This window comes from Manacus candei, unplaced genomic scaffold (genome assembly GCF_025592945.1).
Source record: "Manacus candei isolate 608988 ecotype Guabito, Panama unplaced genomic scaffold, ASM2559294v1 h1tg000014l, whole genome shotgun sequence".
Taxonomy (NCBI): Eukaryota; Metazoa; Chordata; class Aves; order Passeriformes; family Pipridae; genus Manacus; species Manacus candei.
This window is the reverse complement of record NW_026138062.1, coordinates 17,104,973-17,129,054: the sequence shown is the minus strand read 5'-3', so window position 1 is coordinate 17,129,054 and position 24,082 is coordinate 17,104,973. Positions and strand designations below refer to the sequence as shown.

Here is a 24,082-nt window from a genome sequence, read left to right as displayed (position 1 = left end):
GCTGCGGCGGCGGTCCCGCCAGAGCGCTCAGCGCTTCGGCGCCGCGCCGGGGGCTGGGAGAGGGGCCAGCCCGCCGCGACTCCCCGCCGCTCCTGCGCAGGCATCAGTGTCGTCGGCCAGCGTAGAAAAGGGCCCTCCGTCCGCGCCGTGATGCCATAGGGGCGCGACGGCGGGAGGCGGGACCGGCGGAGGGGGTGTCCTGTCGGTGTGTTCGCGCCGCTCCCGGGCCGCCTTCCCCGCCTACCCCACCTGCCCTGCCCTCCCCGCCTTCCCCAGGGGCCGTTCGGGGCCGCGCCGGCTCTGCCCGCCGGGGTCGCAGGGCGATGCGCTGCGGGGGCGCCCCGCGGGCGGGCGCGGGCAGGCCGGGCCTCGGCGCCGCGTGTTGAGCCGAGTGGCCGCGGCTGCCGCCCCTTCCTGCCGCTCCATCCGTCCCTGAGCCCCGCGCCCTCCCGCTCCCACCGCCGGCCCGAGCGGCCCCGGGACGCGCCGTGACGGGCGTTCTGAGCTGCGCCCGGCGGGAGCCTTTGTCTCTGTGTCCGGATGAGGAGAGCCCGGGCCGCCTTCAGTGCCCAGATTTTTTTTTGTTACGTTCTCGTTTTTTTTTTTTTTTTTCCTGTATGCTTGAGGACTCTTAAGTCTTTAGCCCAGATTTTTTCCGTTTTTTAAATTTTTTAAATTTATTTAGTTTTTTATTTCCTCCACGCATTGAATGAACTAATCAAGATGGATAAGAAATCATTTGAAACCGTGCTGGATGAAATTAGGAAGGTAATAACTTCTCGTCTTTTATATTATGTTAGTTTAATAATTTGATTATAGGCTGTAGGACAAGGAGTAAGGGATACAAATTGAAAGCGGGGAAACTTTAGGTTAGATATTAGAAAGAAGTTGTTTGCTGTGAGGGCGGTGAGACACTAGAACAGGTTGTCTGGAGAGCTTGTGGATGCTCGAACCCTAGCAATGTTCAAAGCCTAGTTGAATAAGGCCTTAAACAACCTGGTCTAGTGGCAGATGTCCCTGTCCATGGCAGGGGGCTTGGGACTAGATGGTTTTTAAGGCCCCTTCCAACTCCTTAACTTTCTATGATTCTGTTCCTCTTGATTAACACGCGAGGTGAGGGGTTTTGTGTTCTTTGATAATCCCTTCAGGATTCAATATAGACTAAATTTCACCACCGTGTGAAGAACTAATCCTGTATTGCTGATGTATTCCAGTTATTGTGTGTCAGATGTAACAGTGTAAAACTGCTGTGACATGCTTCCTCTCTTTGAGATGGTTTTAATTGTCTCATAAAACTGACACAGGATGTCCAGACTGGTGCCACTGAACTAACATTGTGTGCTTCAAGAGCCCTATTTGAAGTAAGCACTTGAATATGGTTATTGCAGCATTTTCACTGTCAAGGAAGATGAGGAACAAAAACCATGTGCTGGTTTAAAGGTAAACCGGCAGGGGAAATGAACCCAACTCAAAAGAGAGATTATAAATCAGAATAACAATTTAATAAAATAATACAATAAGTATTATTGTATTATTATGCAGACAAACAGTTGGTTTTAACCCACAAAACCGAAATGTATAACCCAGCACCCTGGGGTATGAACAGAGTGGTGTTCTTTGGCCCCCCCTGAGTCCAAAGCAAAAGGAGAGGGGAAAACCTGTTGGTGAGAGTGGTGATTGCAGTCCGATTGAGAGTGGTGGTCTGCAGTCCAGTTGAGAGCAGTGGTCTGCAGTCTTCATCTGGATCCCACGAGTGGTTAAAAAGGTTCCAAGACTCCAAGATTATATATTCTCCAGTTCAGGCAGGAATGCCCAGTACCTCCTTCAGAGCAGGGGGTTCCACAATGGGTGTGAGGACGGAAACACCCTCCTATCTCGCAGGCCTCTTAACACCTAGTTTGTAGCCTGAGGAGTCAGGCTGCTCTGGGCAGATGGTGTAAATGGTTCATTGGTAACGGTTTCTGGGAAATGGCATGGAAGGCTATAGAATACACAGTTTTGGGTTACACCCATCCAGTGATGAACTGGTCCCAGCTGTTCTAACTAGGACAAACCAAAATAACCAAGTATCTGTTATTTGGGGAAAAGGGTTGCATTTACTTGGCCTGACCGGAGACAGTGTGAAGTATCTACCTTTTACAAATCTTCGTTCGCGAAGCCCAGCCATGAAGAGATACAACGCACAAATAGGACATAAGAGCCGATTTCAAAGCTGCACACAGCAGTCTTTGGAAGCCACATCTCTCACAGCTTCGGAGTGTTTGCACATCTTCTCCAGGATGTAAATCCTATGTTTTGATGCTTGCTCCAAGCTGTGCTTCTGCATCCCCTCTTTAAAAACTAACGGAGCAAAATATCTGCTAGCTGTGGGGAGTAGAGATACAAACCTGGGCTTCCTGGTGTCTGGCAGGTCTCTCTCTCTGCACTGAGGCCTGCATTTAATAGGAAAGCTAAAGGTTAGTGGTTGGCATAGTTACCGAAACGCTGGAGGTGGAAAAAGAGAGAGAAAAAAATCAGAACCTCTGAGATTATTTTTTTCCTGGTTTGCATGGGAAGTAGAAGTCTGTAACAATGTATTTTGTTTTATGTATCCTTCTAAAGCTGTCTTGGTGTGAAAATGAAGGGCTTGTTTCAGATAAGATTGCCTCATGGCAGAAAAGGGATCCTTAGCATTTTTGTAATAAGTGGGCTTTTTTTGTTATGTTGGATTGTCTAGGAAAGGTAAATTTCCTTTGGACTTGGGTACTAGAGTTGAGTTGCAGTTCAGTTTCTCTTCAGCATGAGGCCCAGTTGATAGCTGCAGTTGCAGTATTATTATTTTGCAACATAGTGAGGTATAAATGAGTGTACAACAGAAGCCCCAGGGATGAGTCTTTTTTATCACATCTGCGTTTACTAGCATTTTTGCATAAGGTCACGGTCATAAATTCTCCCTTTTAAAATAGGTATGTGTATAACCAGCTAAAAACATGACAGCCTAATAAGATATTTGAGGGTGTGGACTTCCCTCTTGGTTAAAATTTTGTGTGGAAAATCTGGGAACAAAAAAAAAATAATTAAGGAACAACTTGCACATGAATGCTTTCTGTGAGAATTCATGGTGGGAAGGAGTAACGTTTCAATTATTGCTACTGCAGTGCAGTCCTTCAGAATACGCTCTGTGATTACTAAAGACTTCAGACAAAAGGGTTTTGACATGTGATTTTAGGCAATTATGTTTCCTCTATGCTATCTGCCTGTATTCCTGTAAACCCAACTTGCAGTTGATCTAAGGATCAGTGCTGTGCTGTGTTAATAATAGCTGTGCTGTTGCAGTGTAACATTGCCCAAATGCTGATTTCGTGTCTTTGCTGCTGTGTTTTTGTCTAAGCTTTGTTTCTAACTCTGTGGTAGAACGTTTTTTATTTGTGATTCATAAGTTAGTTGTGCTAGTGTGTTCCATTCTCAGTCCTACAATTAGGAGGAACAATTATTTAAATGTCTTCTTGTGTAGCTTAGTATTATTTTCCCCATATTTATAATTATTAGCAAAATAAACTTTGGGGATTTTGTTTGTTTGTTTCTTCCATAAATATACATAGCAGTAGTTTCTGTTTGTGTTCTTATTACAAAGTCATTCAGTTGTGGATTTAAGAAAGAAAAGTAACATTTGTTTGGGTAAAAAAATATGACATACCACACTCTTTTCCAAAATACATGGAAAAGGAAGAGACAGAAGAAAAAATGAGCATGGAGAAATTCTTTTCCCTCAGTGACTTCAGTGTGTCTGGTAGTGTTTATTTCTTAATAAGGTACAGAAAGGAAAAGAGTTACCTCAAACAGTATCCAAGTGAGTTTCCGTGCACCTGTGCTACTCACAGTCAGATTGCAGTGAAGACCTTCACATCTGTCTGTGTGAAGGGACGGGAACAAAAAAATTTAGAGTAGATTTTAGGGCTAGTGGGAAGCAGATAGAAATGGATGTGGGGGTGAAGCTGAAGGTGGTTTGAGAATATGCATGAGATCTAGCAGTAGATGGAGACTTGGAAACTAAGGAAGAAAGGTGTTTGCACCAATTTGGGGCAGGAATTCAGCTGTCACCTGTCTTCTTTACATCTTGTACCCATCTCAGTGACTGGGTATGAGGAAAGGAAGGAAGTCCCGGCTATTAGATAGCTCACATGGTTATCAACAGAACTGTCTCGCCACAAAGTTAAAAGTGCTACATCAAAGTACTGCACTTTGTTTGTTTTGTGTGATTGTGTGTTAGAAATCTGAAAGGTAGTGATAAGACATCATTCACCTCTGGAGCAAGCTTTGCTGTAATCTTAATTCTTTCTATACAGACTTGTTATCCAGTCCTTTCATAAAGCTTTGGGGCAAAAAGAAGAGTGATGATGATGATGATGATGATGTTCTCTCAGCACAGTTATAAACGACAATAAAAAAAATATGAAGTCTTTTTCTGTTTTTCACCATTCTCAATTATCTAAGGAATATACTGTTACTTCAGAATGCTGTGGTGTGATTGATGCAAATGCCACTTTGTAAGGGCAGAAAATTTTAGATTAAGAGATTAGTAGATGATTGTGCTATAATTATACTTTTTGGGCAACTAATTGTATAACTTCTTTTTCTGTATCTTTTAGGCTGTATTGACTGAGTACAAATTAAAAGCTATTGAATATGTTCATGGATACTTTTCTAGTGAACAGGTAAATTCAACACTGTCATGGGTTTAATGGGAGCTATTGTTTTTGCGTATTCAATAATGCAGACTGTCTCCAATTATACCAAAGCTGATCACATTAGCTTTTTTATTTATTAACTAAGAATATTTAATTCCTTGTTATATCAGCATTAAACTGTGAAAAATAGTTCCAGTTGTTTTATCATCAAAGTAATTACATTTTCGGTTGTGTGTGGAAAATGGTATAAATTTATCATAATGGAATTTAGGATTATTTTGCATGTATTGTCTAAACAGGCATGTAGTAATAATTATCCAACTTATTTTGATACTATGTATATTTTTTTCCCTGTTTCTTTTTCTGCTGACTTTTTTTGGTGTATATTTGGTAAATATGCTGTTTGAGATACTGAATGTTTATAAGGTTTTTCAGAGATAGTTGACTCTTTTTTTATTTTAATACAGTCTCATTGTTGCACATATATGCAAATATATAGAGAGTAGTAAGTATCTATTTTAAATATTTCCATAGAAAATCTTCATCTCATAGCATAGATTTTTTTAAGTGCCTACTTAAGAGATAAAAACCATTAGAAGCTAGTAGGCACTTATAATCAAACATGCAGACAGATGTTTTTAACAGTATACCACTGTACTATAAAAATGGAAAGATCATATTGATGCTGTTAGGATACATTTTTAGTATATCTAAAAGATTAATTGAAGACCTTACTATTGCAGGTTGTTGAGTTACTGAGATACTTTTCCTGGGCTGAACCACAGCTCAAGGCAATAAAGGCTTTACAACATGTAAGTTCTTGTGACATAATCTTGTGGAATAAATTTGCTTTTATAATCTTGTTTTAATTTTGTGATATATACTTTTGCAACTGATGACTCATTGTACCCTTTATAATTGTCAAAGTTTCCTCTTTATGTGCTGCTTCTTCAGTGGTATCAAACTATGAAACTTCATACTTCTAACCAGGGTATCTTTTCTGACTAAAGTGTCTTTTACTTTCCTGTGTATCACAGAAAGAGATGTAACCCTTTGTAACTATTGTTAACTTACCTGATTTCTTTGTTTTGGGTGAGTGCTTTTTGAAACTGCTTGTTCATAATTTAGCATATAGAATCTTTTTCCAATGGGAGGGAGAGACTGTTAAGTGTTTGCTGAAACACACCGTGTGAAGTTGTTACTGAGTTGTATTCTGAGTTTAAAATAATTGTACTGCTTTATTTTATATGCACTTTTTTTCTTTCTTGCTTTCTTGTCAGAAAATAGTGGCAGTTCCAGCATCAAAAATGGTTAATATTCTCAACTGCTTCACATTCAGTAAAGATAAACTTATTGCCCTTGAAATCTTAGCTTCGTAAGTATCTTTCATGCTGTATTCCTTTAACTTGTTTTGCTAGTGTTTGGGTATATAAAACTTTACATACTTCTAGAAGGAGGCACTGTACCTGGTTAAGGTAAAGCACAAATCCATTACTGATTGTGAATTAGAAGAATTAGAAGTAGACATTGTAGAAGTAGACATAAGGCTGAGAGAATTGGATTTGTTCAGCCTGGAAAAGAGAAGGCTTGGAGTTGACCTAATTTCAGCCTTCCAGTACCTGAAGAGAGCCTACAAGAAAGATGGAGAAAGACTTGTTACAAGGAATGTAGTGACAGGACAAGGGGGAATGGCTTCAAACTGGAAGAGAGTAGGTTTAGATTAGACATTAGGAAAAAATTCCTTACTGTGAGGCTGGTGAGGCTGGAACAGGTTGCCCTGAGAAGCTGTGGATACCCCATCCCTGGAAGTGTTCAAGGTCAGGTGAGATGGGGCTCTGAGCAACTGGGGCTACTGGAAGATGTCCCTGCCCATGGCAGTGGGCTTGGACCTAGATGATTCCAACCCAGACCATTCAAGGATTCTATGATTGTGGAAAATTCCATAGTTCATTTGAGGCTTGAGCATGCTGCTCTGTGGGCTTCTGCCTGCTGGAAAACTGCCACTTTGGCAATGCTTTTACGGTGGTCTTCAAATCAGGTAGAAAATGAAGACAGCCTTAAGCTTATTTCTCTGCTCACTGAAATGTGAAAGACTTGAGACTAGGGCATTCTGGGAACTGACCTCTTTTGCATTCAAAAAGCCTTCTAAATTAAGTATATAGATCTCCTAAATTGACAAATCTACAGTCTAAAGAAGATGTATAGATACTCTATGTTTACGGAGAAAGTTGGGGTTTTTCTACTGAACACAGCTGGTTCAAAGGATCTGCTACTTACATGTATTTACACTGGAACTCTGCTACTTGGTTCAGGGGATTTATTATAAGAATATTGTTCTGTTTGGGGTTGTTTTGGTTTTTTTTGCTATAAGTATGTCTGCCTTGCCTATGAATGCTGTATATTACAGCCTGCTTGAACTTTCTGGGGCATATAAATTCATGATATAAATATCCATAAAAAAATTAAGACACAGACTCCAAAATCTGGCTTTTGGAGTTGAGTTTAAGGAAGCCGTGTGAATGCTCCTAGTCTGTTTCAGACCAAAACAAAACAGGGTAGCCTAAGGAAAGTTAGTCAGTGGCACATTAGACTCTTCAGTTGCTAACTTCAGCTCATGTGGGGGGAAAGCATGGTAACTTCTTTAGCTGTTGAATTTCTACAGTATAAGAGCGTAATAAGGGAGTCTTGATTAGAAATCCTAAGCCAAATCTATGTGCTGCTTACTTTGTTAATCAGGACTAGAGAACAAAGCCGAAAGTTCATTCACGTTTTAATAACGTTCTTTGAGGCATTTTTCGTGTCTTCACTCAGCATTCTGCTGATTTCATTTCTGTCTAATATCCTCCTTTGAGAAGTCCTCCTTTCTGGTACCATATAGTATTTCCAGTAGTTTGGATGGCAGAGGTAGTATTTGACAGAATAACATTGTGATCAGGATTTTGAAAAAGGTAGGTAGAAGCAGGCATTGGTCTCCTGGTACTCACACATTTTGTCTTCCCTGATGTGTCTAGTGTTGTTTTGGGGAGAGAAGAGAGGAAGAGTTCTTTTTGGAACTATCTGAAGACTTTCACTAGCTGTTCAGAACTTGGAGAGAACTGCCAGGAGTTGATCTTTTTCATTCTGGAGTAAATTAGATGAAAATTTGTTTTTTAACAGAGCAAGAAACAGCGGCAAACTGAGTAGCTGCAGGTTTTCTGCTGTGCTAGGAATTGTGTGCTGGAAGCAATTAAAGCTTTCTAGCAAACTGTTGTGATTGCAAGATTCGTTTTTTCAACATAGTTATTTTTGCAATAAAGTTTAACCATCATCATCCATTGTTCTGTATTGATATTTAATTCTAATACCATGATTTACTTAAGATGTAAGAAGTTCGTATTTAGGCTGGAAGTTTTTACTTTAATAATGGTAATAGTATGATCTGAACTAATTATGGTTTTTTTAATGTGCTGTTGGGTAGTGGCTAAATAAGTGTTGGTCACTTTTCAGCAGTGCATTATTTCTACTTATGCAAATGGAATGGCAGTAATTGTCTGTCACTGTCTTTATAGCAACATTGTTGATGCTCAGAATTATCGCCTCATTGAAGATCTGTTCAGAATTAATATGTCAGAGAAGAAAAGATGCAGAAGAATTCTTGAACAGGTAATCAAGATATACTAGTATCCTTGATTCTGTCAAATACAGTATTGTTTCCATCCTTATGGTCATTGTGGGGTCAAGGCTTAGCATGAGGACTGTTGGGAACTGGTGGTGTAAGACAAGCTGAAAGCAACTGCAAAAAGAGAAGAGCTATGTAATGCTTGTGCAACAAAAGGGGAAGTTTCTGTAGGCATTAGGAATGTATGGAAAAGGGAGCACAGAATTGCAACCAATGCGGAAGGAAATAGTTTGCGTTTGTTTTAGAGAAAACCAAGGGCTTAAGCCCAAGTTCAGTCTGAGCAGAACTGGTCCGAATAGAGTTATTCAAAATAAAGGGGACTTTGGCAGAACCTTACACTTATTTGGATTATTTGGAAAAAGATTTGAGACAAAAGATTTCAGCTGTTCCATGTAGGTTGATTCATGCAGTCTAAATGTCATGAAATAGTAAAATTCCTTTAAAGCATTGAATTTGATAGCAAATAATGTTCTTTCTTGATTATTTTGCAGGCTTCCAAGACAGGTTGTAAGGCTCCTCATGCTATGATATCATCCTGTGGCATGATTCCTGGCAATCCTTATCCCAAGGGCAAACCAAGCCGCATAAATGGAATTTTTCCAGTAAGTATGCTTTTGCTTTTCACAAATGAACTCTTGATTTGGGATTCACTGTAGTATAACCAAAACCAGAATTGATATACATGGAAGGAGGACTGGGGTCAAAACTGATGTGCATTTGTTGGGAGTTTTTTGTTTGTCTGTTTTTTAATACCCCCTTCCGCTATTATAGAGAACTTGCATTATTTTTATTTGCCCATTCTTTCTATGCTGCTTCAAGTAAAGATTACTTCATAAATTAGACATTGTTCATATCAGAAACACATTGTAAAATACAGCAGTATTTGGCAGAATCAGGAGAGGTATAAAGAGCCTTACTGGTAGGTTGATAAGATGGCTTAATATGGTCACTACAGTACTACTGCTAATCTTAGTGTAGTTCTTGAACAACCATGTTAAGTATTTTCTGTGAACACATAAGGGACTATGAAATATGTTATCACATCCACAAGTCAAAATGCAGAATTCCATCAGCAACCTGGACTGTTTAAAATGCCTCTCTTTACAAAAGCTCGGTGTTACAAACCAAGCTATTGGAATGCTGTTACTCACCATTTTACAAGCCTAAAGGACTGTTGGTTTTTTTTCTGGCAAACATGGTTACTTTTAGAAGTTTAAAAACTCAAATGTAGTTGGGAAAAAGTCAAATATGGCAGAAATTCTATATCAGTATTTGCTTCTAAATTAATACTTTGTTCAATTTTCTTTTGTTTCAGGGAACCCCTATCAAAAAGGACACAGAAGAATGTACTAATGAAGGAAAGGGAATAGCAGCCCGTATACTTGGACCATCCAAACCAGTATGTCTAATAAATGAGTAAATAAATGAAACTTCAAGAAAACCCAAAACAATGAGGCTTTATTATAAAATGCTGTTATGTTGCAAGAAGACTGTAGAGCAGCAATTTAATTGAAGCTAAACTTCTATAATGAAGTTAATATGACCTAATATTTTTTTATTTAGCTTGAAAATAAGCTGCAATTTTTAGCTGTGGAGAGGAGATTCTCTGCTTGATACAGTGTGTGTGCATTTGAAAACAATTTAAATTACAATAGCAGAAGAGAAAGCTAAAAGCATTTTTAGTAGTTCATCATGAGCTGATCTCTGAGGATTTCCTACATGGACAAAAAAATGCCTGCATCTTGGGAACTTGAATTACAGTTGTGCTTTTGAAGGAGCTTCTTGTTTCTTAACAACACGGCTGATCTGTATTTCAAAATTCTTAAACATGTGGGACAAATTTTCAGTGAAGTATTCAGTACTCTTTTGAAGTATTGTTCAAATATTTTATTATCACTTTTATTATGAAACGTTTCCTACAAAGCTGTATTATTTTAAAGGCACAGGTACCATCAGAAATATTGGTTAGGTTTGAATGTGCTAAATCTTTAAAATGAGATGTCAGTCCAAGACTGCAGAGTGCGAGAACTGTGAGGCAGAAAGGAGTTCCCTTTCCCACCTGTGCTCAGTTTCATATTAAAATTTAAATCTAAAATCTAATCTACTTTCCACTCATGTTAGGGATTTCAGGTAGTTTTTAAGGTAGTTGATAAGAAAGTGATGTTTGTTTCATTCTTTTCAGAAAAGAGTGAAATACTTGCACTGACTATGGATATTATAAAGTTCATATCACGTATATTTGTAGTGAAGAATGCCTGTATGTAGTAGTATCTGAATGTTATTTTTTTGTCTGAGATACGTTAGGTAATGCTTTCACTATTGCCTTTTCCTTTTGTTTATGTAGGCTCCATCGACGTACAATCCACACAAACCAGTTCCATACCCCATCCCACCATGTCGGCCACATGCAACTATTGCACCAAGTAAGGCTTCTATGTGTTCTAACTTGATACTATTGTTTCATGCATTTGCCTTTTAAGTAATGTGTCAAGTATTAGTTTCTCTGACCATGTCCATCTCTGAAATTGGCTTGTGCTTCCTTGGTGTGTTCTGAGTACTGGTTTCTACCTTTTCTTGTCATGACTGCAGAATTGATAAAAAGAGGAATGTATTGACTTTTTTTTCCAACATCCACATCATAAGGAAAATTCACAATCCTGTTCTGATGATGAAATTTTTTAATTTATGGATAAATACTGTGCATATTAGACAAGGGCTGTGACTTTGTTGTAACATTTGACCAAGGTTTGGGCTTTAGCCTGTCGAGTCTGACTTGTTGCTGTAGAACCAAACTTAGGGTATGGTCAGCCACAGCCCTGAATTGGATGGAACTATGTAGGAGCTTGCTGGAGGTCTGTAATATGTTTCTCTCAGCTGAAGGTTCAGACTTGTAATCTGTTTTTTTCAGTTGCCTTCAGCTTTACCTACAGTTTCCTGAAAGAAAAGCACATTTCAGTCTCAGAAGGGACATAGTGATTACCTTTTCCTGCTTTTAGTCTATTTGTAGCCTTGTGCCTTAAGTAAGATTGAGCCTTTATTCATAAACTCCTTTTTCTTTGCTCTGTTCCATCAGTTGTTTGATTCCAGACATGTTTGGAAGGGAGCAAGACAATTGCCCTTTCTTAGGAAGAGGAGGTTAGAGTACTTACATAGTCTGACTGGTCTTTTTTTCAGTATCTGAAAGCACTTCTTAATCTTGCAATTCCTACTGCAAAACAAGGAGTGCTCTGGTTAGGACATTTGCTTTTCACTGATGTTAGGGATTTCTAAGGTAGTTGATAATAAAGTGTAGTAGAACTCTTAGCATGCTTGTTGAAGGGTGAGTCATCTAATCAACCCGATCTTCGCAAGTCTTTTTATAGCCATTTTGGAAAAATGGGCACTACAGGTGGCTAAACTAAGACTGATTATTTATGCCCAAGAAATAACTTGCTCCCAGGAAACTTTATGGGAAACTCGCAGACTAGCTAAAATTTATATTAAATAAGTCCTATTCAGAGTAACTTAAAGTACCAAATTTGACCTGTGACTAGATATAAATATTAGTACATTTTAGGATATGAACAGCTTTTGAGGTTTCAGGGCCTTATTAGACTGCAACATGTTTTTTAAGAGAGTTCTTGTGACAGTGGAACTCATAACTGTTGAAATTATATATATATTTATGTGTGTGTGTTTGATGAGGTTGCAGATGCTGACCTGAAACTATTGAATGTGATTGTTTTCAAGCAATGGTCAGAATGATGTTTTGTTTTCAGCCTCTAACATTTCCCTCCTGAGTGACACGGCGATTGTTAGTTGGTTTCTGATTTTTAGGCAAGAGTTGTAATGCAAAAAATCTTAACATCAGGTGCAATTGTGAAATGTGAAATAGGAAGGAGTCGTGTATGACAAATTATTGCACTTTCAGTATTGTTCGAGTGCTACCTTTCCCCAGGAAGCACAAGTTTTTATGCTCCTAAACTATTCATTCAGGACCACTGTGAAGTGTGTTTATGTTCCTGCAATTTAAATTTTGATGTTCTTCATCAGAACTGTATACCACAGCAATACAACAGTTTGAGTTGCTTCAAAAAAATAAGAGGAAAAAAAGGTATTTTTAATACATCAATTGCACTAAGAATTTTATATTAAAATAATTTCTTAACCCACTTGAATTTCTTAACATTTAAAGAAATATTGAAGAATACTAGATGAAGTATTTGAAATGGGACATTTTCCTCTGAATTTTCTGGCTAGTGTTGAAGGGCTGGTCATGGTCACTGGTCTGTGTTTCTCTTTTTTATTTGTCAAGACTTTAATGATACAGAAGGAGTTGCCACAGACTTTAAATGAGGAATACGAAAGGAACTAATGATGCTGCAGCACTCTGAATCACTCCTTCCCTTAGAGTTTGTTCAGGCAAAATGAAACTGAAAGGAATTGAAACCTGACTTTTTCATGCTTTCTCAAGAGAATTGTTCCTAGTAAAATTTGAATCACATCTCATGCCATTCAGGCAGACATTGACCAAAGCCAACATCCAGCCTGAATGATTAACTGGTCTAGCTTTTTGATGAAGGAATGTCTTACAGTCTTGAAAATGTTCTTTTAAAGCAGAAGATACCTACTGGTTCATTGAGATATGGTTTTTTTGACAACAGATGTGTATTGCATTTTTTATTTTAGGTGCTTACAACAATGCTGGCTTAGTTCCAATGGCTAATGTCATAGCTCCAGGCTTACCAGCTCCTCCACCATACACTGCTAATCAAGTGGTATCAGGTAAAACATGCATATCTTTAAAAATATTGATTATATTGATTTTGCAGTTCATTGTAGTAAGTGGATCATTCACTGCTGGAATTTCATTTGCTTTTGAATAACAAGCTATTGTTCTCTGTTTAGAAAATGAGGACCTTTCCAACCAAGCAAAACCTTCCCAAAATCAAGGTAAATTGCAAATTCCCAGGGGGATTTTTGTGTTGATTGTATCTTTGTTATTTGTTCAGAAAATGTTAACAACTCACTTGTTTAGTGGGGTCTTCACAAGATTGTACTTGTTTAACTACTGTTGGAATAGGATTCCTTGAGAGTGGAGAAAAAAATCATCAGGTATTTGGTGCTTAGAAGCATTATAACTTTAAAACTCGTCCTTTTATGTTAACCAAGTTTTATATTCTTAAGTATATAAGTATGTGAGAAATCAGGTAAAAAACTAAATCAAAATATGTTTTGCAATGTCGTGCACTGAAATACTTCAATAAATCTTTGCAGTTGTTGAAACTCTGGACATGTGTTGGAAAACTCATTCACATTTTAGTTTCCTATAGCAATTGCAATAGGAAGGTAGAAATGCAAGGGAGATTCAGAGATTCTTGAATGTCTTATCCCAGACTTATATCCAGCTATGTCTACCTGCACTTTTGTCTTACCCTTTAAGATCCTGTCCTTTTTACAAAGACGGTTGTGCATTTTTTGTTGTTTTTATTTGTGTAGTGCTTTGTATGCTTAGTATAAATCATAATAATACCATTAGGAACTACTTATAAAAAGGCTTTGATAATACTTTGTTAGGTTTGACAAATAGAAGCTTAGAATCTACTGACAGTTGAGTCAGGCATATTGACAAATACTGCAAATAGATAAAATGACCATGATAAGTCTAGCTACTGTAAATATTCTTAGGGACAAAAAAAAAAAAAGTTATGTTTTGTCTTTTTTTCTCTATGTCCAGGGGTGGTTCTACAGAATGTTTCAAAGACTAACTTTATTGTTATATACCCCTCCACAAGTGTGCATATATTTTACAAGGTAGTTAATACAGCTAAATGAATACAGTGTAAGGAACGAAATCTTCTGTATTAAGAGAAATTCAGTAACAGCTCTGGATTCTATTGCAGCTGTATTTTGTTGATTATCTTGGCTGTCAGGATTAAATAACTGTGATCTTCAGGAAAATCTTCAGCTTAGAAACAGAGTAAGGAAAGAACAGAGCTGGGCAGTCTATTTTTTTTTTTTAAGAATATGTAAAAGAAAATAGTTTTTTTGCAAACTAGCTAGTTTTAGAGTTTCAAGATATACAAAACAGGAGTTTGTCATATCAACTTAGGTCCTAGATTTAAAAGATTCATTTTTTTGGATTTGTGTGTATATATGTAGAATTCAGGCAAGAGAGACATTTATGCTGTTACAGAGTTATGGGTGATGAGTTTGACTGGTTGGATCAGTGATTTGCTTACAGTTGAACAGATTACTTCAAAAGTAAAATAAAACACAAAAGTTGTTTGAGAGGAATTATTTATTAACATGTTCATATTCCACAGGAAACTAGAGGCAGGCATATCAAGGTGCTTGACATGTTAGTGTTCTTAAATGCAGCTTCTTTCCATTAATCTCCACCTCCCCATTCACAGTGTGCCTTCCTGTTTTCCTCCAGCTTGACTGATGTCTATAACTTACTTTGTAGGATTGACACAAGCTGATACTCTTAGTGGCAAGTGCTTGCCTTGATTACAGACACCTGACTAAAGACTTCTATAAATATTTGTTGATAAAGTCAAGTGTCCATGTTAGTTTAATACTGTAGTGTGATACATGAATTTAAAAGTGTACCTTCTTAGAATCAAAATCTGAAGGAAGCACAGTGAAGAGAATGACCTGATTTTGAAGGAAAGAAAACTACCAGCACCTGAAATCAGCTTTCTTCAGTTGTTGACTAAACTTCTCTGAAATCATGATACATTGAATTAACTGGTTCTGAAGGAAATTCTGACCTTCAGTGAGAGTGGATGCAGAGGAGCCCAGGTGATCTGATGCTGATTTGGGTACTGCCAAATATTAGGGACTAGAGGGAGGGTGTTTACCTGTATCACTTAGATGTTCCTACAGAGTATATTTGAGTGTATCTGACTGTTTTGCATGATATCATAAAGAGGTAGCAGATATCACAAGATGTTTTTAAAAGGAGTGGTAGCCCACATGATGTACAACTTGTGTGATGTGTTTGTATGTACCTTTTTGGTTTGTTTTCATAGGTTCCAGTATCCATTGTTTGTATATAGACATTACATGTTAGCTATTGTCTGTGTATCATATTTTGAAATGATGTATAAAATGTTTTTATGTTGATTTTAAACATTTCTGACAGTTTCAAGTATTCTTACTGGTTTTGTTTCTTTGCAGCTTTTTCTGCACAAGCGAATCAGCTCTTTACTCCTCATGGTTCTAATCCTTCAACACCTGCTGCTACTCCAGTCCCTACCCCATCACCTGTCAAGGCAATAAGCCATCCATTAGCACCTGCAACTCCACACATCTCTGGGATGAACATGTCTACCCCTGTCCTTCCTGTTTTCCCAGGACAGGTCTCCTCTTCCATCCATACATCTCAGCCATCCACCCCAACCCCTACTGTCATCAAATCCCTCTCATTGCCTGGTGTTCCTGTCACATCTGTTCACAGTGCAACCTCTACTCCTGTCCCTGCAGTTTTTTCTGGGCTGGCTTCTATACCCACTGCTATGCCTACTCCACAAGGTTCTTCCACTCCATGTGCCACACCTGCGCCTAGTGAAGCTTTTGCATCTGCTACTACACCATTTGCTGGCCTCCCGTTTTCTGGAACCTCTTCTATTGCTTCTGCTAATAATCCTGCTCCATTGTCATCAGTTTTTGCTGGCCTCCCTTTGTCCTTACCGCCCAATGCCCAAGGGATTTCTAGTCCTGTTCCATCTACAATTGCTAATTCTCCTGCCACTACCATTACTGGTTCACTTAGCTTACCTAACCCGATTTTGTCTGTCTTAAAGGGATTTCTGACATCAAATGACGCTTCATTAATCAATTCATCTGCTTTACCTTCTGCTGTGACAAGTGAGCTCGCTTCTTTATCTGCTCTTGCTAATCAAAGCTCTGACCCTCCCACTTCCTCTGTCAACAAATGTTACACTCCATCAGCCACCCCCACACCACAGCGTTCTTCCACACCTGGGCTGGCTATATTTCCAGGTCTTCCATCCCCATCTGTAGCCAATTCTAGTTCCACTCCAACATTGCCTACACAGTCACCTTTAACCACTTCACCGTCAATTATTCCAGTCAACTGTGGCTCATCAGCCTCCCTCCTGCATGGCACAAGCCCTACTAACCCTGACCAGCAGCTCTCATCAGCCCCAGCTGCCACAAGTATCCCAGTTCTGGTCAAAACAGAACCCATGAGTCCTACCCTCTCAGCCTTCAAAGGTCCTCCTCATGCAGCCAGCCCTTCTCATGGCACTATAGGCCTGTCAGCACTTGGGCGTGCGTACACCTCAGCTGCTTCAGTGCCAGTCAGTTTACCCAGTTCCCTGAATCCAGTGCTGTCAGGTCTCTCTTCTTTGAGTGCTCCTCTAAACAATTCCAGTTCTCTGGCTTCCATTTCCCTCGCTCCACATGGCTCCTCTGCTCCCATTGCCCCTGTGTTCAACGGACTTCCTCCTTTTACGTCTCTAACCAGTAACTTTGCTTTTACTGGTAACCCAGCACTTACACCACCCGTCACTCTCCCAGGGTCTTTGTTAGCTACTCCGTCTACAACCGCTTCAGCCGTGTCTGCCCCCCATGTGAGTTCCACTGCTGCCGTACTCTCAGGACTCGCCGCCTCAGTAACAGCAACAGCTCCACCCTTCTCGCTTAACTTGTCCAGTGCTGTCCCTTCCCTGTTTTCTGTTGCCCAGGGACCTCTGGGATCATCAAACCCATCCTTCCCTGGTTTTCCTGTCTCTAACACACCCTCTGTCACTCCTGCTCTCCCTTCTTTCCCTGGCCTCCAGGCATCTTCTGCAGTAGCAGCAGTTGCACCGTTGCCAGCAGCTGCCACAGCCCCATCTCCAGCTCCGGTCCTGCCAGGGTTTGCCTCGGCCTTTAGCTCAAACTTCAACTCTGCACTTGTTGCACAGGCTGGGTATGTTTCTGTTTCTGAAGGAGGTCAGAACTATTTCTTTTTGTCTTGAGCAAAACACTGATTTTACTTCCGGTGTAGACGTTATTTTCGCTCATAGTTAGTAATTGCAGATAATTTTTAAAGTTAGTTCACTAGTAGATTTCCACTTTAGAAGCTGAGAGAAGTGACTAAATAGGTTGTCCTCAATAGTCCCTGTTATGACAGTTCAATCCAGTGAGTGATCTTATTTCCCAGATGAGGATACTTGGCACCTTCTAGGCTTTTACAAGAATGAATTCCACATGGGCATCCATTGACACATACAGGTAATAGTAGACAATGTCTTAGATGTTCCTATGTTTTAAGGAAGTACTCAGCATTAACTCTTGTCTGTAAAGTTTTTTTGAGTACAAATTGTAGGCACAGTCAAGGTACAAAAAATTTGGAGTTCCCTTCTAAGGTGTGCTTCAGACAGTCTTGGTTTGTGTGTGCATGAATAATTTGTAGGTGAGTAAAGTCTGGGCTTCTGTTTGGAAATTCTGGCCTTATGAGGTTTAGAAAAAGAAGTGCTTTTCTAATCTGTATAGACATAATCTTATAGAGAGGGAAACGTAGGATAAAACACGATGCAGATGTTCCTAATAATAGCTTCATTTTGACATTGTTTCAGCTTGACTTCTGGACTACAGACACCGGGAAATGCGGTTTTTCCTGGTCTTTTATCTCTCCCTGGTATCCCTGGCTTTCCCCAAAGTGCCGCACAATCTTCCTTACAGGAATTGCAGCATAGTGCAGCTGCACAGTCAGCACTACTACAGGTAACATGCCTATTTGCTAGTACTGTTTTGTTTCCAGTGATCATTTGAGCATGTACTTATGTGCTAACTTCTTAGGATTAGTTTAAGTCAGTAAATGATTAAAACCCCTGACCTGCGTGAGAACTGATTACAAGGATGATGATAAAGAACAACTGATATTAACTTTTTACTCAGGGCTAGTATACAGTGCTTTTATACGTTATGAATGTGATTAAACCCTTTTCAAAAACTCTTTGTAAAATGGGGAGAAGTAAAAGAAAGAAAAGATGATGCAAATGAAATTTTTGCTGTGTGTGTGTTAAATCTAATGACCTGGCCATGTATTTGCAAAATTTGTGCTCAGTTTCAGTCTGACATTTTAATAACTTACAGATTTCGTGGACTCTTTGTTGTGAGTTACATGACTCTTTACACATGTAATCAGATTGTCTTGAATTTGTGTCTGTTGTGGTTGTGCCTTTCTCTTGGTGGTTCCCACAAATACAGTTGTAATACAAGTTTGAAGTGGCTTTGAGTAATGTGTAGTCTCAGCATCTCTTGTCTATGAAACAATTTGTTTCATTCATCAACCTATGTAAGTTAAAGGAAACTACCATCAGACTTTGTGTTTACATGTTTAGTTTGTCTTTTGTTAAAAACAGCCTCTGTGCAGATTAAGGTTTCTGGTAGGAAATTTGTTCTTCTCCACAAAACACTAAAAGAGGCAGTTGAGTGTCTTGAATTAGTGTTTTCTATCTTCTGTGACACATCAGCTGTTGAAATGGAGCATGTGTCTAAGTACTATTCAGTGTGCAGAATATTGTCAGATATCTTTTGAATATCAGGGGATTGGAAGAAGCAAGTTATTAGATCATGCTGCTTTTGCAGCTGAGGAATCTGTTTATTCTGTAGAAATCTATGTACGCAGATTGCATTGAGGGAACATCATTTTTCTTATTTACAAGTTTCAATCACTAAAATTAACACTTATCTACTTGAGCAGTGAAGAGAAAGGAAGTTCGAACTCACTGAAATACTACAGCTCCTGATTAAGCTATGCCTTCCAAATCAGTAAATGCCATTAACATTTCTTTGTTTCCCCTCTTAATCCAACTGCTTTCTTCATTCTCTGGTATTTTAGAGAAATAGTTGCACTACAGTTTAGCATCTGTGAATAGATGCATTTCTCATCTCTGTTCTTTGCACACTTCAGATTATAAATAATTTTTTTTGGCTTGAGTTGAACTGGTATCGTGGCTGAAATTTTGCTTGAGTCAGATTTTTGTTTGTTTCCTTGTTTTTATCAGTGCTGTTTCCTAACTTCTTCTCTTCCTTAAAGGCACATTCTGCTTCTGCTCTGGAGAACTATACAGCTCAGCCTGAAGGTTTTGCTAACTATCCATCAACACCAGGAACACCATTTTCATTGCAGACAAGTCTGCCCCAGAGTGGATGGCAGTAAATACCAGACATTTTTAAAGACTGGAATGTTTGCTTGACAGAGCCTGATGCTATTCATTTTGAAGGCTGTCTCTACCTTAGTGGGAGCATGGTCTGAGTTGGCAAAGAAGGGGAAAACATGAGGGTAAAATTATTCCAGGAGGCTGTGTCAAATGTCAAACTTAATTTGTGATTGCATTCAACTGATTCAGGGTCTGATCCTGTGAATTGCTGAGCATCCTTGACTCTCCTTTAGTCTTAAGAGTTGAATGTTTGGTGTCTTACAGGATCAGGAACATTCAAACAGACGTTTATGTAAATAGGGGTAATTGACTGTCAAACTGAGTGGGGAGAACAAGTATACTTAATAGTGTGTATAAGCACCTATCTTTCTGTTATGTTTTGTATGGTATATGTGGCTAATGTAGAATGAGATCTAGGCTGAAACTAGACAATTAAAGCTGTAGATGATCTTTCATCTAGAAGCACACTTCTTGTGTGTGCATAGATCAAGGTCAGCTTATTTTTTTGGATATTTTCTTTGTATATATGAGGATCTCCTGTTAGCATCAATAGTATGTTAAGGGGAGGGTAGATTAGAGGTGTGTGGGGGTTTTCTTATGCTTTGAAATATTGTCATGGGCTTGCTGCTGAATTGAGTACTCCTTTGTCTGAAAAAGAAAGCTAGGAAATGATGCTGTACTATATTTGGGTAGCAGTGAATTATGTTCAACTGGAGTATGGTTTAGCTAGCTGAGAATATGTCTTTCCAGAGTACATAAAAACATTCTAACTCGCCTCTAAAATAGTGTTCCATAATATTCTCCTTGCCCCCAACACCCCTCTGTGAATGAAATAATTGTACTGCGGATAGGCTGCCTATCCAGCACTTTTGACTGCAGACTTTTGTGAATGTTTACAGACATGGGTCAAGTTCTTCTCTCCCTTATACTCACAAACAAACTGGTTCTCTATGCTTTTCAGCTATAAACTACAACTTGATGGTGCTTACATTATCCTGTGAATACAAGTGGGAGCAGAATTTGGACCATGGATTTTTTTAGTATTTTTCCTTGGAAAACGTACATAATTTTAAAGGCATATAGCTAAATTAACTGTTACGATGCAGCATATAGAAAGGTCTTGCTTTGTTAGTGAAATTCAATTGTGCACTCTTCTAATAATGTTAGTACCTGTGGCAGTGTGTAACACTTCATTGAGTATCATCTATTTAAGATATACTCTTGATCATGTTCCAGAGACAATAGAGATGAATGATATTCAGTCATGTGATTAAATTAAAATGTAGAGGATAGATACTACACTGTAGAAAAGTTCTACACCTAGAGTTTTACTTTTTTAAAGATTGATTCTGCTGGGAGATGTTGCTAATGTATTTTCTTTCAAGATGTGAACAACTTTTTTAGAATGTTAACAGAAATTACTGTATTGGTTTTTAACATAATTTTTTTAAATAAAAAGTTTACAGTCATGGCAAAAAGGCTTTGCTGACTATTTACATATTTACCTAAAATACAAATGAATAAACTTGTTTTTACTAAGATATTTCTGATGTTTGGTCTTGCTTATGCTGTTTCTTTATGATGGAGAATTCTGTCCATAATGATAAAATTGACTTCCTAAAGAGTGACAATAGAGATATCTTATGAATTTTTTAGAAAAATTTGGCAGCAATTGGGTAATCTTATATTTTAATAATCAAATTTATGCTCTTGCTTTTTTTTTTTATTTTGTGAAACCTGTTGAATTATTATTCTCCACTCTGGACTGCTTTTAAAATTGGTGCATTTTATCTTGTCTCAAGAAATCTGTGGAAGAAATCTCTACCATCTTTCATTATACTTTCCTTCTCATTCTTTTCATAATTTGTTCTTTGTAGATTTGTAGATCAATTGGAGAAGGAGAAAATAAAGATATAGGTATCTTATCAAAGCAGATTGACTTTTGTCCCATAAATATGAATGTAAAGTAGTTCAAAGTCAGCATTTTGTAACCATACTGTGGGCCTAAGTTTGATATCCTGTTTTAATCCTAGTTTCCCCATTGATCAATCGAAGTCTGAACTAATTTACATTACCTTTTAGTCAAAAACAAGTAATATGCAGTGTTTTATCAAAAAGTAGGCAGTTTGTACCTCTTTCTCAAAACGTCTATTGGATGGCTGTGGGGTGTGGGGTTTTCTATCTGAACATGGGACAACTCAGAGATACTGAAGAAGTTGTGAAACCTTGTTTCTCCAAATGCAAACAGGTGAGAAGTTGTGAAAATGCACTATTAAATGCTCTTCTCCTGAAACAGTGTAGTTAATGAGTGGTGTCTAGCCACATCATCCAGAGAAGAGTATTTCATACATAGGTGGGGTAGTTTTACAGACACACTCCCATCTGTGTCAGACAAATGAATAATTTAAGAAGCATTAAACTGTTAAGTTCCTATGTCTTGAATGGCCTCTCTGGTTCTTAGTGAAACATATTGAGCAGAATTCTGTAAATTGAACTTTCCAGTGCTTAGGATTAAGATAAAATTCAATTTTATAAATATTTCTCCTGATGTAAAATTGTTCTTTATTATTTTTTTTCTCTTCAGGAATAAAGTCTGTGTTCTTCATTGTAGCAAACTCCTGTGACCCAGCCTTGGAATCTCTGAAGGAGGTGATTTCTCCTGAGCTCTTTCATGCTTTCTTGAGCACCATATTTAAGAAGCCAAGGAAAAGTCTGTTCCTGAGGCAAACCACCTTACACTGAGCCTGTACTGGGAAAAGGCTTTTGCTGTATGACTTTAATTCTGAACTAACTATGATTTTTTTTCACTGTTCAAGTTGCCTGTTACTGCTGTATTTCATCTGTGTTGACAGACTACAAAGATAAGGTGTAGTAAAGTGTTCTTTGAAATAAAATCTTTCTTGAAAGAACTAAGAACTTACTGGAATTGTATTTGCAAATGTTTCGATGTTTCTTTCAAGTACTTTAATTGCAGCTGCAGTGAATATGAGAGAAACAGCAATTTTCTGTCCTCCTCTTCCTCCTATTTGCAAATGAGTATTGTGAGTTTGGCTGGGGCTGAAAGGAAACTTGCTATGTTATGAATGTTCTTATTTCTTGCAAATTGCCTTCCTTTCTGGATTGAGATGGGAGCAATCCGTTTGATTAACTCTCTCTTGTATTTACTCATGCTCTAGTGAAATGTAGTCAAAGGGGGGCTTCCTGTTGTCTCCTGATCTTCAGCTATTGAAAGCCGATGCCTACCCTGTCTTCTGAATTTTGATTTGGGGAAAAGGAATGATGAGCCTGAAGCAAATAGGCTCGTGCCTATTCTATGGGCAGAATTCAGGGCCAGGGAAGGACTAAGCTGAGAAATCTTTAGGGAATGGCTGAAGCCAGTGGATGAGAAGGGAAGTAGTATGGGTCTAAAAAGGTCAGAGAAAGACAAACTGAAACCCACAACTTTTTTTCAAATCTCATGTGGGCTTTGCCTGATGATTCTTTTATATACCTTTGGGATTGGCACTGTTTAGAAATGGCCGTGGGTAAGAATTACCTTTCTGGTTTTAACGACTCTGAAGTGGGTGCTTGGTCTTTATGATTTAGTCTCTACAATTGGATGATGAGGTAAGTGGGAGCAACTGGGCACTGTAAAGACATTGCAAAGGACTGGTGCCATTTGTAAATGTAGCAGTTTTTGCAGAGAAATGCTGGAGAATGGCATGCTTACAGGTAAGCACCTAATCATGCCTGACCTGAGCCCTTACTCTGCTTTTAAACAGAAGTTGAAGGCTTTAGCTTTATCAGCACTCTGCAGAAATAGCTGAGCTGCCACCAACCCAAACCACAGTCATCTGATGTTGCTTCTATGTTAGTAAGTCCTGCTAAAGCAGCTTTGAACTGTCTGATTGTCTTTGTGGTAGTGCCCTGACACAGGACTGCTACAGGCTGTTCAACACCAGTGAACTTGCAGCTTGTAAACTGCTTTGCTCCAGGGGTCTTGTATTTTATTCTCTGAGTGTTCTGTAGCACTCTGGGACATGAGTTATCCGCATGCCCCAGTACAGCCCCAAGAAGAAAGGATTAGGATTACCTTGCCTTTGATTTAAAGTTTTTTAAATGGGGAGTAAAAGTGCAGCTGAAGTTAAAATGAAGAAACTAATACTGCGATATTCCTGAACACAAACGAAAAACACCATCTGCTTTATTCACCTTTTAAGGACTATATTTACAGGCATCTCAGGGAATTATCAATAAACAGCAGGGAGCAATTATTTCTGTTGAGTTTTAGTGTTTTGCTCATTTATCTGATGATATAAGCAGCTGTGCAAATTGTGGCATTCAAATGGCTCAGAATTAGGTTATTTTCAATAAAATTTTCAATTAAAAAGTTGCTATAAAGTGGAAAATTTTTGGGTTGGTTTTGCATATTATGTTTTTACTTCTAAAGTAATTAAAACACATTTTTCTTGTAACTGTTCATTCTTGCTACCCTGCTATTAAGCATCTGTCTTGAGGTTTAATCTTACAGCTCAGTGTTCAGAAGCCAAATAATGAGGAAAATGCCTTAAATGACTTAATGACTTAAAATGGATATTGTCACACATTTGCAAGAA

General features: G+C 38.6%; 1 protein-coding gene across 2 annotated transcripts; it reads left to right on the top strand.

The window, feature by feature from the left end:
* Nucleotides 1-519: 519 nt before the first annotated feature.
* PROSER1 (proline and serine rich 1) lies at nucleotides 520-22,393 on the top strand. 2 transcript variants are annotated; one of them, XM_051780412.1, is made up of 13 exons: nucleotides 520-768; nucleotides 4,629-4,694; nucleotides 5,411-5,479; nucleotides 5,948-6,042; nucleotides 8,216-8,309; nucleotides 8,817-8,927; nucleotides 9,641-9,724; nucleotides 10,670-10,748; nucleotides 12,994-13,089; nucleotides 13,213-13,257; nucleotides 15,490-17,248; nucleotides 17,898-18,045; nucleotides 22,072-22,393. In XM_051780412.1, the coding sequence occupies exons 1-13, from the start codon at nucleotides 724-726 to the stop codon at nucleotides 22,075-22,077; spliced, it is 2,697 nt and encodes an 898-aa protein (XP_051636372.1). In that variant the 5' UTR covers nucleotides 520-723; the 3' UTR covers nucleotides 22,078-22,393. The 2 variants fall into 2 exon arrangements, with proteins under 2 accessions (XP_051636372.1, XP_051636371.1); XM_051780411.1 differs by lacking the exon at nucleotides 22,072-22,393 and adding an exon at nucleotides 19,364-20,965 and having other exon boundaries at nucleotides 522-768.
* The last annotated feature ends 1,689 nt before the right edge of the window (nucleotides 22,394-24,082 follow it).

Bases quoted from the DNA above. Each gene is read 5' to 3' on its own strand.
- PROSER1 (XM_051780411.1), top strand. From the start codon at position 724: ATGGATAAGAAATCATTTGAAACCGTGCTGGATGAAATTAGGAAG. The intron at 8,928-9,640 runs GTAAGTATGCTT...CTTTTGTTTCAG, and splicing joins GCATAAATGGAATTTTTCCA to GGAACCCCTATCAAAAAGGA. The intron at 17,249-17,897 runs GTATGTTTCTGT...ACATTGTTTCAG, and splicing joins GCACTTGTTGCACAGGCTGG to CTTGACTTCTGGACTACAGA.